Source organism: Sturnus vulgaris, chromosome 2 (genome assembly GCF_052056855.1).
Source record: "Sturnus vulgaris isolate bStuVul1 chromosome 2, bStuVul1.hap1, whole genome shotgun sequence".
Taxonomy (NCBI): domain Eukaryota; kingdom Metazoa; phylum Chordata; class Aves; order Passeriformes; family Sturnidae; genus Sturnus; species Sturnus vulgaris.
Genome location: NC_142244.1, coordinates 46030976 through 46048649, shown reverse-complemented (window position 1 = coordinate 46048649; position 17674 = coordinate 46030976). Strand labels below are relative to the sequence as shown.

Sequence of the window (17674 nt, the reverse complement as noted above, 5' to 3'; positions counted from 1 at the left end):
CCCTGCTAGGGTAGCCCTGGGGCTCCTGGAGCTGGCTGGCTTCTGATCTGCCTGGCCACAGACAGTCCAGAGGAGCTGTGCAAAGCTCCCTGAGGTACCCCAGGACAGGAGTCTGCAAGCTGAGTGGGGAGCTTCGTGAGGCAGCAGTTCTCAGTATTTTTAGACTGATCACTTCTGTTGTCCTTCTCTGTAAAAGCTGGATCTCCCATTTCCATCCACACTCACACTTGCCTCATCCCACCGTGTTCCCTCCAGGCTCTGGTGGCCCCCATGCAGCAATGGAGAGCAGCTGAGACCCTGGGAACATCTTATTTCTTGTCAGCCTGTGTCACTGAAACAGCTTGCTTAACTGCTTTCTTCAATTTGTGCTAGAAAAGTCAAGGCAATAGAGACTGACCGTGTTTTGGTTTTAAAATATCACCTTCAACATTTTTTTTTTCATTTTCTTTATAACCATATCAAGGAAAAATCAGTTAGGTGCTGCGGATAAAATGGAAGCTAAACAGATACTTTAATGTGCACAGAAATGTGAATATTCACTACATCTGACTGTTCCCTTTCACACTGTGTTCTATTTATAGTTAAGTTAAAGGCATTTTAATGTTTTCATTTGCTTTTCATTTCTTGATGGGTTGTAAAATAAGTACTTTATGGAAAAGATACCCTTAACCTGAGACTACTAAACCAGGTCAATTCATTCTTCCCAAATCCATTAATGCAGTATGTGAGACTCCACGTGAAGACTGTCTTTTACTGGTACCTCTCAAATGTGCTACTTACAGCAGGTTATGGATGAAAGGTCTCCTAATGATGTAGTGGATTATGTTGAATACACTAAAAGAAATTCAACCTTTTTAAGAAATATAGAGAAAATATAATTTTAAAGGCCTGGTGCACTTCTCACTAAAATCAGCTTGATATATTTACAATGACTTCAGTAAGAGGTAGAATGGGTCTTTCTTATTATATCTAACTTAAGAATGATTGGACTGGGAAAAGAAGAAATTTCTTCTCTTCATGTTCTGAAAATTTATACTGCACCAAGAGACCAGAATTGATTAATCCCAATATCAAATTCTAATGATAGAGTTTTTTATCAAAGCTGCAAAAGTACTTGATATATAGGGTAATAAAAATCAAAGCAAAGTAAAAATACCAACAGAGGACTCCAATTTTCATCAGTTTCCTTGGTGCGGTGCTGGCAGGAATTTCGAGCAGATTTATATACTTAAGATGAATTAGGGAAAGAGTCAAATTCTCTAAGTCCTAAAGGTGAAAAATTCTGCAAGCTAGCTAATGCATGGGTTAAGAGTTCCTTTAATCACAGGAATTTTAAGATACCTAGGTTGGTGGTGAAATGTCATATCTCCTAATGGTTGCTATATATATCTGTTCTCACAGATCAAAGGGGAAAGCTGCTTCTGCTGCTCCTTGCCTACTGTTTTCATGAATAAACATATGCACTTATTTAACCATTTCGCTGCTTTTTGCTAAAAAAAAAAAACTTCCACAAAGAAACAAGTGAGCCTGAATCTGAGAAAGAAAAGTACTTAGCAAGAAATACCACATAAGTAAGAGTACTTTCTGCTTAGGCAGCTGGGACAGATCACATTCAAAGGAGAAGCTCTTGTTAGGAGGTGAATGCTACCAATGGAAGGATTAGGTGAAAGACTGATTCATGAACCTGCACAAATCTTGGGCTGAATGCAGTAGGAACTAATCCCAAAAGGAACAGCACCATGGAAAATGGCAACATCTCCACTCCCTTCAGTGTACTGACGCATCCCTCCATAATCTTGCTTGGTTGACATTTACAGAAATAAATAAAAAACATCTGTCTTTAACAAACTGACACATAATATTTGTCAGTTATGAAGATTTTCACAGGCAAGAGATAATTAGAGTTTTGATTATGTAAATATATATATAGCATTTATTTTTAACCAGATGTTTAGCAAACATTAATTGGAAATATAATCTCTTTCATTTGTCTTTCATAGAGAGAGAGAATATTAAATATGGGAAATTTCCCTTATACTTTGATTGATCTGTTGGAATTAAGCTGTGATGGGATCCAAAGTACAAAAATGCATTTTGCTTTGGTTGAAATGTGAAATTAATGCAAGTGTGTGGCTTGGAGCATGTTTATTGCTACCACCACTTTCACAGTTCACAGATCTTGAGCTTGTTGGCCAGAGTGGCTGTGGATGCTCCATCCCTGGAATTCTCCAAGGCCAGGCTGGATGGGGCCAAGAATAAGATGGTCTAGAGGAAGATATCCCTGCCTGTGGTGGAGAGGTTGGAACTTGATGATCTTTCTTGCCCCTTCCAGCCTAAGCCATTCTGTGATTCTAAACAAATGAGCATGCCTCTGAAAATTTTTTCCACTCCTCTGCTCCTAACCAAAGCAGACTTTTTTAACACTGATACCGCACATTTGTAACTCTGTGTTGGTGGAGTAAGATGGGCAGCTGAATATCTGCACAGGGTATCCTGGCTTTTAATAACATAGCAGAGACTTGTATTGTTGAAATGTAAAACTCCAGCATGCTAACTAAGGTGTGTCCAGCCTTGATTAGCATGCTAGAGCAATCTTAGGGGATGAAATAGATTTTGCACAAAATCATAGAATATCTTGAGTTGAAAGGGACCCATAAGGTTCATCAAGCCCTACTCCCTGCTTCTCACAGGGCTACCTAAAACTAAGCCATATGGCCAAGACCATTGTCCAGATGCCCAGGTGTTTTAGGTGAAATGTTTTGTGGATGCTGTCAGGGTAGTGCAGGGGCCAGGGCCCCCTGAGTGCTGGGAGCTATGGGGGTCTGCAGGCTGGAGGGGCAGCACCTGGCATCCCTGGGATCCTGGGGATGGGGAAAGACCAATATTGGGCTGGACCTCGGGCCCCTGATGGGCAGGGCAGGGCTATGAGAGCATCACTGAGGCAGGACTGACAGCCCAAGGGGCTGATGTGGGGTCCAGGACTCTCGGCAGGGCCAAGGATATCCTGGGAGACTGGATAGGGATTGTCAGGCCAATGGTGCCTTTGGGACTCACACAGGTCGTGTTTAGGTATGTGAAGATACTTATTCATTGAAAAAAATTCAGTCTGCTCTCGGTGTGTTGATGTTCAAAAGGATTTGGAAATTTTCTTGGTGACACTGGTGAGTTTCTTCTTGTTTTAGCAGCTGTCTGGTGTTGCCCATGCCATGTTCTCCTGTCTGCTGTGCTGAGTTCACCCACTCCTCTGCTTCAGAGCATCTGTAAGGGAAGCTGACCAGGGAGCACAAGGGGCTGAATTCTGACTCCTTGCTGTCTTGTCAAAATAGATGTTTCTTTAAAGGAATCCTTTTCCCATTGTTTTTATTCCACAGGGCTAGATTTCTCTTGCACTTATCCAAGTAGCAGTCAGGAGTATCTTCTTAAAAGCAATTTCTGTGTCTTGAAGCAAGAAAAGATAAACTGCAAATTGTCATGACCTTTTTCCACTGTTGCCCTTTGTTTATCTAGGTGTTTTGGCAGACTAATGTGTTAAGGATAGAGTCACCTCCTCTACCTCTTCCCCTTTCACATGTCCTTACAGGTGGCTCCACGCTTTTGATAATGTCATGCATACCTACACTTCTTGTGGAGCAGATCCTATCTAACCCTAATTTGTGTGCTTTTAATCTGCCACACTTACTCTTTTGATGACAAGAAATTGTTTAGAGGTGCAAGTTTACAGGTGAAAGATACTAATGTTTCTCTAATTATCACTTTCTCTCTCTTTTGCATTATAGAAAATGAACCAAAATTGTGCATTTCCTAAAGGTACAATATTTTTGCTGCCAGTCTGGGTTTGTGAGGTGTCTATGACATACAGAAAATGTTACATTTGGTCACTTTGGTCTGAAGACTGTTGCACGTTATGAAACACTCCAGGGTTTGCTATAAATAATGAGAAATTTTTAACAGTCGCTGTGCTGCTGTGTGGAATAATATTCTTTTGACAATGCAGTGAGCTGGAAATACAAACTTGTAAGCAAATGCTGAGTGTTACAATTTCACAAGAACCCAAGCACATCCTGAATTGCGCTGAGCAAACCTTTTCTAGTTTATTCAATTGTATCAGGCATCAATTGAAAAGTTATTTCTCATTTCTGTGGAGATGATATGTGTTTTTCTTAGTTTCTTTTTTCAATAAAACATGGGTGTAATGGAAGATGATCTTTTGTTATTTTTGTCTACAGATAAAATAGCAAATCAAGGTTTCATTGGAATGTGATTTTTTTCTTATTTTCATGAATTTTCATAGCTAGTTCTGCTGACTTATCTCACTCTACTGTGAAAATTGGTGGTCACAGCATAAGGATTACTTCCAGTGTTTTACAAGCTGTATTTTTGTTTATATAGTCCTGTATAGCATTTCCTTTTGAAGTGACACCATGACATGTTGGCTTACATTCGTTTCCATCTGTGCACTCTGGGCCATCTTCCTAGGAACAGTTAGCCTGCCTGTACTTTTTCCATTTGATTATTTCTGTCTAAACATATTTATTGCCCTTGTTTTGGATTCCAGCATTAACCCATTTTTCCAATTTAAGTGAATTTTTTAATTCCAGTGTTGTCTGTCATACTTTCAGCCCTTCTAGATGTGTCATGCAGACATAGCAAGAAAGTAATTACATTTCTTTCTGCCAGTGTACTGTTGCCTTGTCCAGTGTTCACAAAATCCCCATAGCCTCTAACTGCTCAAATATTATGAAATACCTTGCTGTAAATGTTCTTGAGACACTGCCATGTTTCCTATAGGACTTTCAGAGAAGTCCTGTTGTTTTAAAACTTAGGTTAGCAGCTGGACCTCCTGTCTGAAACTCACCCTATACTCTTTGTACCTTGAAGTGATGACAGTGATGGTGTTCAGGTTCAAGCTAATTTTGCCCCAGTCTTTCCATCTTCTGAAAAACTGTGATAAGGAAGCAGCTCTGTTTTCTCATACTGAATTTGTTCATTGTATGAAACCAAGCATGCATGTGCAACTGTGTATGAAAGTGTGACCTAGCACTGTAAGTTTCTAACCTAATCTCAATAAATAAAACTAAAAAAAAAAAGACGACTATTATCACAGTTTGGGACGGTTTATGCACTGATCAAAATCAAAGGAGCAGCTCCATTGAAATTTGTGGATTGCAGAGACTGCAGAAAAGGTCTGGCCAATTAGAAAGAAAATCCTTTTTAACCCCCCAGTTATTTCTCAAGGATATCATCCCATATTTCCTTAATCTTTTTGAGGAGATGTGTACACTTTCTCTCAGTCACTATTCCAAAACACACTTCTTTGTATGGAGTAGTATCCTCCCTCAGTGCAGCCAGCAAAGCTTTTCCCTGTGCTTTTCCATAAAGATTAGGCAGTGGATTTGGGATTTGATTCATGAGCTTTTTGGTCCTAGGGTGGCTTGCATCCAGAGTATGCAGAGGGTGTGCAGAGGGTTGGATATTGTGTACCTAATGCAGTAGCTGCTGGTGCCCTGCTCAGCAGGACACTCTCCATGTTCTCAAAAAGCAGCTTTAGAATCTGTCAGTATTTCCAAGCTAGGTATTTGGGGAGAGAGGCTGAAAGAATTCCTTAGAATCAGGAACTGTTTGCTCCCTTTCTTTGTAGTGGGTTTGCAGTGGAAGAAAAATTCAGTGATAGGTTTTTTGTTTTTCATCCCGGAGCTACTTAGGCTGCACTATCATTTCACTGTAACATAAGACTGCAAAATATCATATATAATTGCTCTTTTCAAAATGTTCTCTTATACCACTGTAAATCAGGAGAATGTCCTCTGAAAATGGTAGAATTATTCTCATTTTATTCAGTGAGAATATAATTAAAGAGACAGGAAGGCAATGAAATGTAGTAGTAATGAAATACAAGTGATGACAGAAATGTTTCAATCTTTTCCTGCTTACAAGAAAGATGGATGATGCTATCCTGATTGCCTGTAGGCTTATGGTCTAGATAAAGCTTTGGGGAGGTGCCCAGAAGTGTGGCTTACTATGGCAAGCTTCAGGCGAACCTGATATCCTATAACATCAGCTGTAGTTTAAGATACACAGAAGAATATAAGAAGCAAGAGAAATCAAAGAAAAGAGATGGAGGTCGTGCTGGATCACAGTTGCAGACTAAAGTCTGCTAGAAAGTGTCTGAATTATCTCTGAAAGTTCTTTGGAAAGGAAAGGACTTTGCAAAAACTGGGAAGAATGATGCAGTCTTAACTCTTCTCTACTGTTCTTTACAAGACCTGAGTGTTTCTCCCCAGGAAAGCTGGGGCAGTTTTTTGTCTGCTGTCCTGTTCCCTGATTCGGCAACTTGAAGAGACTGGCAGGCCATTTTCTAAAACATCCCTCAGTCATCAAGAGAGAGCAGGACGACAGAATCACTAATATAAAATCACTAATATAACATGAAAGAAGTGAGAGGAAACATCAACAATTCCTCTTAAGCAGAACAAGTGATAATGATATTCAGGGGATAAAGCTGAAATATCACTGAACTTTTGACGGTTTTAGGAAGCTAATCAGTTGTGTAGGAAGAGTATCTTTGCAAAAGTTTCTAAAAATGCTCTGGAAGCACTCAACCTTGTTGAAGCAGGGGTCAGCTCACTTGGTTATTATTAGGCATTTTACAGGATTGTCTGTCTTTGATTGCTTTTCACACATACATCTCAAAGTGTGTTACAGGGTGGTCAATAGCATTGTTCCTGCTGTGCTGAAAGGCCACATAAGAAGTCAGGGTTGGTAATTTGCCTGGGGTTACCCAGAAGCAGAGCAGAGGGCTCCAGAGTGCCTGTTTAGTACATTATTTACTCAGTCAGTTCCCTGAGAAAAGTCCACCCGGGGAAGGTTGGCACAATATGTTAGCACAGACAGAGATCACATCAAAGAGTTTAACACCTCAAATTGACAGAGGCAAAGTGAGAGCACAGGGGGATGCATTGATTTTCTTCTGGTCTCACAGCAGGTTAGCAGGAGAAGCACAACTCCAAGCCAGGTGCCTTGCCTTGCTGACAAGCAGCTCAAGCCCAGGCTGGGCTGGCTCAGCCAGGGTCTGTGGTCACACTCTCTCCTCCTGAGCTGAAAACACCCTGTTTTCACCTGGAGATGGAAGAGGACAGTGATAATATGAGATACTTTTATTTTGCACAAGGGTGAAATTCTACAAACAGAAAACTCTCTGGCACAAGGGAGCGAAATAGGAAGAGAATTTAGAAATGCTGTACCATGTATTTCATACTTGGCATACTTGGTAACTTGTACTTTGGAGTTAAAACAAATTTGCATGTGGTCTTTTGAAAGCATGAGGCTGCATGCATGAAGAAAGCATCCTATTTCCCAGGGAGCCATGTTTCAAAAGTAGGAAAAGAACACTTAGCCATTGAGCATTAAATCAGCTCATGTAGGCAGCTGACTAGATTTCTCACAGAGATGAATGTCCCAGAGTGAAGCTGAGGAAGCAAAGCTTAGAAATGTAAATATTAGTAGGTGTGCATGAACAGAAATTAGAAAATTTGACAATTTTAATGACTTGGATTTATTTTCACTTGCTGAGTTCCCTGGCTGTCATCAAAAGCTGCATGTTGGGTTGCTAGCAGAGAAGGCAGAGGGCAATAGGGAAAGGATAGGCTCAATTCCCATGTTGCCATAGACTCTGCAATGACAGCATATTACCTGAGGGGAAAAAAAAAATTAAAACAAACTAATAGAAAGAGGAGCTTCCTAAATCTCTCCCAAACATGGAAGTTCCATATAGAATTCCTGTCACCTCAGCAGGAGCTTTCAGGCCACTGGACACTTAAATCACATAATTATTACAGACATCTCTGGATTCCCTGGTGGAGGTTTTTTAATTTTGCTTGGTAGGATTATAGATGGATGGAGGATTAAATTATAAGTGACTCATGTGACAGCAAGCAAATGTCTATGTGATAAAACAAATGGTGACTGGAGGGGGCCTTTTCATTTCAAGAGATTGTGTGGAATAGAAAACACAGATACAAGGCATTATGGTGCCTAACTGCTTAGATGCACAAGGTTTGTGTGTTATGCCTGTATTGACTATGAGATCCTCAGGGTAAGGTTTGTAGATATTTTTGATCACCTAGCACAGTATTTCCCTGGTCTTTGTGCAGTCCTGGAATGGAAACATTAATGGGGTTGTTTGTTATGACGGAGGCTATGGCAAGCTGCATTTACAAATAGATACAGTTTGTCTGGTTTAATTTAGTTTTCAATGTCCATTTCAGTCTGGTAGTTATGTGCTCGACTGCCATCATGGAGCAAGAGGTAACAATCCACAGCCTGAGTGATATCAACCCTTGGACAGTGCTCAAAACACCCAGCCATTTAACAGGCCAATGTAAAAGCTATAAACCAGTGTGATGAACCAGCTGATGCTCCTTCCCTACTGTACCTTCTGCTGTTCCACAAATACAAATTGGATTAATCTCTATTACCAAGAAATCTGCAGATTCTGAGTGTCAGCCTTCAACTCTGCTGCATGTATGAGAAGGAAGACAGGAAACAGGAGGACTAGTACAATATTTCCATGCCATTTGTTATTTTATAGAGCTGTTTTTCACATCTATTTTTATTTGATTCCTCTATAAAATGGCCACAATTGACTTGTATTAGATATTCTGCTGAAAAAGAACAGAAGGCACTTCATTTCACTAACCTGCTTTCAGACAGTTGCAATTTCTCTTTAGTTTTTTGCTTTTTGTAATTTATAGCTAAGTAACAGAGAAAGAACAACTCTGAAATTTGCTTGTAAGGCCAGGTACATTCCAGGAGCATTATTTAGACGGCAGTCTGAGAATACTTGTTATTGCTTTCTTATTTAATTGGGTACAAATAAAATCCAACATCTGATTTGGGAATACTTTTGTGTCAGTTTAAGTTATTTTCTGGCTCAATTTGGTGAGCAGACTGAGTCTCATTACTTGATTAGGTGAGTGCAAAAAGCATCTGTATAAAAGGCTGCAGTTAATTGTTTTAGCTGAAAAGATGGAGAAAGAAGAATGAGGATCCACATCTATAAGCTGATTTTCCCCCTTGTCTAAACCCCTTTTTTTTTTTTTTTTTGTAATTTACAGGTGATGGAGATTAAAGGACAAATGATTCACGTGCCAGAATCAAACTCGATATTGTTCCTGGGTTCCCCCTGTGTGGACAAGCTGGATGAGCTGATGGGCCGAGGCCTCCATCTTTCAGACATACCTATCCACGATGCTACTCGTGATGTCATATTGGTTGGGGAGCAAGCAAAGGCGCAGGATGGCTTGAAAAAACGAATGGATAAGCTGAAGGCAACGCTAGAATGTACACACCAAGCCCTGGAAGAGGAGAAGAAGAAGACAGTAGATCTCCTTATTTCTATTTTCCCTGAAGAGGTGGCCCAGCAGCTGTGGCAGGGGCAGCAGGTCCAGGCCAGGAAGTTTGATGATGTCACCATGCTCTTCTCGGACATTGTTGGCTTCACTGCCATCTGTGCTCAGTGCACGCCCATGCAGGTCATCAGCATGCTCAACGAGCTCTACACACGCTTCGACCACCAGTGTGGATTCCTTGACATCTACAAGGTAATTGCTCGAGTCCTAACCTAGCAAAAGATAACTGAAATGAAGGCAGAAAAAATCCCAGTAGCTTCCTTCCTAAATTGCAGACCTTCCTTAGAAAAATATGAAGGCAATATTTTTGTTTTATGTGCAAAAAACCCCAGATCTGAAATATGACCACTGAAACTCAAATGCTTCAATATGAAACTGTCATCATGGTACTCCCATGGGAATATAGGCCTCATATTCCCATTTTCTTATAGAAATATCTATCTCATGTATTATAGCCTGGTTGCCTTCAAATGACACACCAGCCAAAGCATCCTAAGATGAAGAAGTGCACAGTGATGAATCCTAACCCAAGCTGCAGCTCCTGGGAGCCACTCACTTTCAGCTTGAATGGTTTAGAGTTTAGGAATTTATCTTTCCCTTCAAAGAACTAAAATTTTCCATGAGGAGTAGAGCATTCTCTAAAAAAAAGTTATTGTAAAAAACTTCAGCTTCCACTGAAAAACTGGAAGAGTATAGCAGACTTCTGTGCATAGTAAATGTAATGAATGGGACATGGTGCTGGTGTGCCATGCTCCAAGGGAAATGTCACACATGTTGGTCCCACTAAAGAACTCATCTTCACTTCTCTTAAATGGATTTGGTGTCCAGTATGTATTTGAGAGAAAAAACAGGGGAGGTAGAATTTAATAAATGCACTGAAGATGTTAGCAGTGTAATTATACTGTGAAGCCTACAGACTGTTTTGTATATGAAATACCTTTAATTTTGTGATAGAAGAAATAGAGCAAGTTTCTTTTTATATGTTAATGCACAAGAGAAAAAAAATGTGGTTGTAAAATTATGTATTGATTTTATTATATGCCTGAAGTTTGCAAACTAACAGTTTTCAAACAATTTCGTATAGTATTTGTTGATAGGCTGTAGAGAAAGAGGTCTCACAAGTTTCCTGCTCCTTTAATTTCTAGCATTTAATGCACTTTAAAAGGAATTGAAAAATAATGACTACCCACCTAAATAATAATCATGGCTGAAAAGTTGCAGCATGTTCCACAGATAGAACTGAAAATGGTATAGATAAAGGTTGGTAGAGCAATTTACCAAAGTAAACAAGCACACTGCAAAGAAGTTTTGGGCTCCTGGTTTAGGGGTTTGTTTTACTAATGCTCAGAAGCAAAAGGCCATCTTGGGACATGAAGACAGTGGAAGGTAGCAGCCCTCATTTGAAAATTGTTATGGTGGTACTGTCAGAAAAGATAGTGAGTGTGATCTCAGCCTGTGTTAGTCTAATGTTGCTGCATGGATTATGGCCCAGCTTCAAGAACAGGACTTATCAGGAGGGATACCTAGTGACTCTGCTTCACAAGCTGTGTGTTCACATGGGTGTACTCACTGTGTTCCCAAATTATTAATTTCAGCTGTTTTGAAGCATTCAGAATATCCTTTGTTGAAAATTATGGTTGCATGGGAATAGGATATAAAGTATGCAAAACTCTATGATCTGACTATAAAGAAGTTTGTTTGAGTCTTGTGAGAATACTAAGAAGGAATATTTATGCATAGGTCATGAATATTATATAATTTAGACCATGGCTTTCTGCCTTTCACCTAGCTTTGGGCTACTGTGGCTAGAAAGATGTTACTTTATGAAAAGACAGTCCTGACCAGTGAAATAAGGTCATAGCTGTTGAGATAGGCAAAGATGAGATTTATGCATTCATAAAAAAAGGAGCAACCACTTCCTTGTCAAGACTCTTATGTAATTCTGTGAGCAAAGGTATGAATAAAACCTGTTTTTCTATGGGGGAATGGCTTGCAGCTCTGACACCCTTTCTCTGCTGTTGCTGCCATAATATAGGCAGTTCCATCTCAGATCCTTTCATCCTGGATTTTCCTCATCTCCCTACTCCTCCTGTCCCCGGACCCTGCCTACATGTCCCTTGATTCCCACCACCGCTCACTCATGAGCAAGGCAGTGTGCACTTTGGCTGTTTTGGAGCTGTATGTACCTTTTTTCTCCCCTCCAAATGTTTTTTAATTTTTTTTTTAACCAGAAGTCTAAAAAAATTTCTGAGGAGTTAAGTGAAAATGACTCAGTTTAGCACTACAGAAAGAAAAACTCAAGCAGTGAACCCTTTTTTGTGTCACTACAGAATCAGGCTTAAAATAAAATAGCAATCCTTTTGAAAGAAAACATTTTCCTTTTAAAATGAAAATAGCTTGTATTTATATCTTTTTCATTTGTTTCAGGTGATATTCTGGAAGCAAGTTTTATTGCTAGGAATGATCACCACCACAACAATTATGATTTTAGATGTTATTGTCAGGTAGTGAATTTTTGATACTTAATCAACAATATTTGTACCCAGCCTGCCTCAAAGATATACTCGTGTAACTAGGCTACAGATATTTATCATGTAATCCAAATCCATCAGTTTTAAAATTTGTTTGTTTTTAAGCAGCATGGCAAGAATAATTTGCGAAGATTATTTGGTGGGTGCACCTGAATACAAAATTCACCATTCTGTAAATAGAAAATTAAGTAAAATACAATAAATAAATTCCATGCTGTAAATTATTTACCCAGCTTTACTGCCACGGAATTTTGCATTCAGAAGCTCACTGCTTCTAATCCGGCAATGAACATAATATTTTCATTTGTCTCATGCTATTCATCCAGGGATATTTACAGAGAAATATGGCACAGAAAGAACAAAGATTCTCACATTTAACTAGTCAGACATAGAGGGCAAGCATAATAAGCTCTCGGGTACAGACTGAAAATGATTGGAGAGAGCTGAAGAATGATGAGTTAGACTTTGAAATTTCTTGGAAATCAAAGTAAATAGCTATGACTGATGAGGTAGGGAAAGCTTATCCAATGGATGGAGGTACAGGTAAGAATGACACAGACAGATGATGGGCTCAAAAAACAAATTTCTCAGCAGCATTTTGAGTGGAAAGCAATGATGACAGATTGCATTTGTCCAGGCTGAGGGGGAACATTGCCATAATTGAATGCACGGTGTTATGAGCCTGGGTGACAGTTTTAGCAACCTAGAAGAATCTGTGTTTTAGAGAGTGAAACCAGGGAAAGAATCTGCTGACATATAGCCTTGGTGAAAAGATAAGGAGAGACATGTTCATAATAATCACAGGAGAACAAGGAGGCGAAAGAACTGAGACCTGGTGATGAATTTAGAAACTGGCAGTGCTGACTATCAGAGCTAATTGTATTTGGCTTGGAGTTGAGGAGTGGGAGAAAAAGTCAAGCAGGGAGTGCAGTTCAGATCAGTGCAGTTCAGCTGCAGATGCTTGGCAAGCTGCTGTTTGTGGACATGCAAGTAGAAGCATGGACTCCAGGAGCAAAAGTCATGGGAGAGATATCTCAGGAAATTTTGAAAGCTGTGGCTTTGGGTAAAATATGTTCTTGCTGGCCTGATTGTTTTGACCTGCGTCTGAGTTCCTGTTTATCAGCCAAGTACTGGGAAATTATGCTTCAGTTAAGCCATCTCTTTATCAAATAAGCTGTTTAGATATGCTGCAGCCATATCTTCTGGCATTTAAAAATTAACCCTGCAGTCTGAAATCTTCCTTGCTTAAGATTCCCACAGCTTCTGTTTCTCCTTCATGTAATATATATTTGACATTGGCTCATTTAAAATATTTGTTTCTTGTTGAGTCCTTCTTCCTTTGTAGCTGCTTTCTCAGCTCTTTTCCACTCAATTTCCTTTCTGAAACATTTCCCTTTTGCACCCTTTAACTACTGTGTAAAGGCAGCATTTATTCTGCATTTTTTTTTTTGGCTGCATGGCTATATATGGTGGCTGGGTAATGTCAGGCCAAACATAGCAGAACCAGGCCTGATCCTGGAGGTGTTAGTTTCTTTGTCCTTTCTCTAAACAGGGCAGAATTTGTCCTTGAAGACATTGCAGATTTTCCCTGACACTATACTTCACTTTCTGTGAAATGCGATGTCTCACTTTCCTTGTCTAAGCAGAGAGTCCTAAATATTTTTTGAAAATGAACTGTGGTCAGCTGCCAGAATTTCTTTGCTATACATCTTCATCATAAAAATTTTAATTGAAAGTTTATTGAGTATTTATATAAGACAATATAATTACATACATTCCTTTTACAGTCAGAATCCATGACTTTGTTATGTGAATTCCTGCTTTCCTTTTGGTTTCATTATTTGGCTAAACTGGCACTCTCTCTGAGTGGTACCACACACAGCTTCCTTGGGCTTTTCTTCCTGGCAACATGATACACTTAGTATGTTAGACCTTTATTTTCTGGTTTTATATGCCTAAAGCTGTATGCAGCATTAATGTTTGCTTGTTGTAAAGACCCAAGACTAAAAAATAATGGGAAATCTGGACTGTGATGCAATAATTCAAGACTGATACTCACTAGTTTGAAAAATGTTGTTTATATTTAATTTGTGATATAATGCTTTCAGGAATGTAATTTTAAAGTCTCATTTTTTAAGAATATCACTTTGCATTTCTGTACTGGTAGTTTAAGTTGCAGAAATCTGTATTCATTTTACAGAAAATACCAGTATATTCTTTACATGCCATGACTATGCCCTCCCGAGAACTAATACACCTCCTACTCTAATGTATTTTCTCAACGTTACCATCAGTGCTATAATGACTGAAGAATAATTCAATAAGTAGGGTCCTGAGCTTCAGACTATTCTGAAGTTTTCTTTATGTTTCATAAGTTAAAAAACATAGTCTCCAAGTTTTCATGTAAAATCTATGGGCTCTATTTTTGCCATCTTTTCATCCAGCTTTAACCTTTTAAGTTCCTTGCAAATACATGGCCATTTTGAGAAATTTTACAATTCTAAACTTCAGCTTAGGCATTTTCAAAATGCAGGAAATGCAATTAAGATATGTAAAATTATACTCTTGCATGAGCATTATGATACATGTAAAATATTTACAAGATACCTTTTTTGAAAAAATGGAATGGTGCAGTTCTAAGGATTACCAGTGCACTAGGTCTTACTTCTTCCTGATAGCTTAAAGTCAGTGGGTTTTGAATGTGTAAAATAGATGGAAATGGGCAATAGAAAAAATTTCCATTGCGCAGAAACTCACTGTCTCTGCAGTGCCACCCAGCCTGGTAGAGCTGCCTTCAGCACACTGCTCAGTTTGGGTCCCACCACAGAGGGCTTCTGAACCTTCCTCCTCCTGTCCTGGAGCTGGCTGTGACACTTTCTCCTCCTGGAAGGCTTTGCCTGTACTTGGACTTGCTGGCACACTGGCCTGTCTCACTCCAGTGTGAAGTTAGAGCAAAGCCAGGGCAGCTATCTCTTTGGGGAACTCAGAAGTGTTCTTGGGTTAAGTAAAAAAAGAACAAAAACAACAACAACAACAAAAAAAAAACCCCACCACAAAATGTTCCATGGATTTTCCCTGCAGATCAGGTGTAACACCACCCAAGAACTCAAGAATATTTTAAGACTTCCCATTACTTTAAGCATGTATTTTTCTCCAGCCTTGTGGACGATTTACACTTTGTGTCTTCAGGGAGATCTGCAAATGAAGCAAACAGACACTCAGGCTCCAGAAGAGTTATTCTTTGCTTTATAAACATACAGCCCTGTACAAAGCACTAAAACATCTGTGCATGTTCTCCTGCAATACATCACCCAAGAATCCTCTAAAGAGCCTAGGACTTCTGTTTCAGTATATTATAACTGCTTCTCTACTTCTTCAGGAATACCATACTTGTATATAATTCCTTCTATTTTTCTTCTTTTTTTCCTTTTATTTTTTTTTTTTTTGCCTCTCCTTTCACTTTTCTGTCATCTGGAATGCACACAGTTGTTTGTAACTGCCCTGGTCCATTTCTCTCAAGTTCCATGGGAGCCTTAGAGTTTATGTCCAGCTTACAGGTCCTGGGAGCACTTTCCAAGTCCTCAGTTTGTATGTGAAGCCTGTCTATAAGCTGACTTTAAACTTGAATAGACCATGAAGGGTGTCCTCCCTGCCCCAAATTGAGGAGCAAGCCCCCATACTGTGGCCAGACAGGAGCCGTGGCTAAGGGCATTTCCTCTTGCAGCACACAGGTCTCCCTGATGCCATGTCCTTTGTTTTATTCTGTCCAGTTTCTCCACCTTCTAAATTTTAGTACTTCTGAGAGACTGGAGAAAACTAATTTCACTTTCCATCTGCTTTGACTCTTTTCATTTTTTAAGCAGTCTGGCTGGACTTTCATGTACCATAATGCAACATTTTCATTCACGCAAATAGCATTCATAACTGTACCTTAATTTATTAAATTATTTAAGTGAACACGGAGGATATTTAAGTTAATAGAAACTAGACAACATATGAATTTCAGGACACATAAATTAAAGCTTGTATAACCTTGAGGAAGATGTTCTGATTCACTAGGAGTTAAATACTGGGGATACTTATAGCAAATTGAGACCACACGCTGGGAGAAGCGCAGTCACATTAAACTGAAATGTGTGTCTTAGGTCGTACATGATTATTTTCATATTTTCTTATTTTGTCAAACAGTTCTGCTCTTTGACATTGTGGAATGCCAGCCGGGAAGTTTTCTGTTCATCAGAGATAATCGGTCTGATTTTTGCGATTTCATATTTGCCTACAGAAGCGAGAAATCATTTATACACTACGAATTTTGTATTCCATGGCTGTTGTGTGCAAATCTGGTGCTGATATCATGTAGACTGCAAGTCTTCTGGCATGACTCTAACTACTAAAAAAAAAACAAACCATTTTTTAAAGGTACTAGGTAGTAATTCTACATGGCAAGTACTATTTGTCTTTTTTCTTCTGTAAAGGAAGTAGCACTCTGAATGACAGTGTAGATGAAAGAGTTCTTCCATATATTGCATACTGAAAGGTCTGTGCTTAAGACTGCTAAGTAGGTGCTGTAGAAGGAGTTCAAACAGAGCTCTTCCTGCAATATTCTCATGAACTTGCCAGTATGTAATGTCATTAAATTCACTAAAAATAAGATGCCCTCAGGCCTGGTAAGAGCAATTGCTTCTTAATTAGGCTCCTGGGAAAGGATCTTGGTTTTGCAGGAAGTCAGTTCTTTTAAAAAGTGAGCTTTACAAGAAGAACAGAGTTCTGAACTTCATAGGTGGATGCCTGTAATCCATCTCTTCTCACATGGGAGGAATTTTCCTGAAGTATTCCCAAAAGCAGGATGTCATATCATAAAAGTGTTGCAAAGTTACCTTGAAACTTGGGCACCATATTTCACTGCTTAGGAATTTATTTTGAAAACATTAGAGACAGAAGCTAAGAGAGTGAAACACTAAGTAGAAACTGAAGGACATTCTTTGAAAACAAGTGTGTTCTCAGATCCTCTATTGAAAACTTTATAATCCTTTCCAAAGCAGAAAGTTTTTTATAATATACCAGAGATTTGGAAATCTATAAACAGTGCTTTACTGCTGACTAATATTGTTAAGCTTCAACAGTGTTGCAAAATTCAACTGTTTCAAAGCTTTGCTGACAGATCTTTGCAGTGGAGAAAACTTAGAGAAAACTTCAAAATATAAACAGAATTAGGCCTTAATTCGTATTCACACAACAGCAAAAAATCAATCGGGTTTTGTTTAATTTGAAAAAGGACAGTATTTACTCTTTGCAATGTAGACAGAAATGTGAATCCTAGACTGACCTCAGGATCAAGAATACCTAGGCCAAGCTCAGAGGAGGCATTTCTGAACTGCACTTACACCACCTCCAGAGAAAGAGCACACACACTTAATGTCTCAGGGAAATAACCTTTTCTGTTTTCCCTCCGGCATGTTAATTTGTTATTTTTTTCCTTAGAATCTGTGTTTTAGATTAGATGACTTGTTCAAGTCTTTATACCATAAGCTGCCCAAAATACTTCACATCTGCTCTCCCTCTGCTTAGTGATTAATAACATCCCCTGCCCTGCATGCCAAAATATGCATGGCAAGATCCAGGACTTTCTGAGCTAAACAGGATCTTGCTGTTGTGTTGACAAATGGTATCGTAGCAGTAGCAGTCAGCACACTCATGCAGCCCTTCTCCTGCCTTGGGGCACTTTGTGGGAGCAGG

At 39.2% G+C, this 17674-nt stretch overlaps 1 protein-coding gene across 1 annotated transcript in view; it reads left to right on the top strand.

Moving 5' to 3' along the window:
- The window catches only part of GUCY1A2 (guanylate cyclase 1 soluble subunit alpha 2), a 150698-nt gene that overhangs the window by 65118 nt on the left and 67906 nt on the right, over positions 1–17674 (top strand). Inside the window, exon 5 of the mRNA XM_014877624.2 lies at positions 9114–9599. Coding sequence (XP_014733110.1) covers positions 9114–9599 — 486 coding nt within the window. The remainder of the gene's footprint in view (positions 1–9113; positions 9600–17674) is intronic.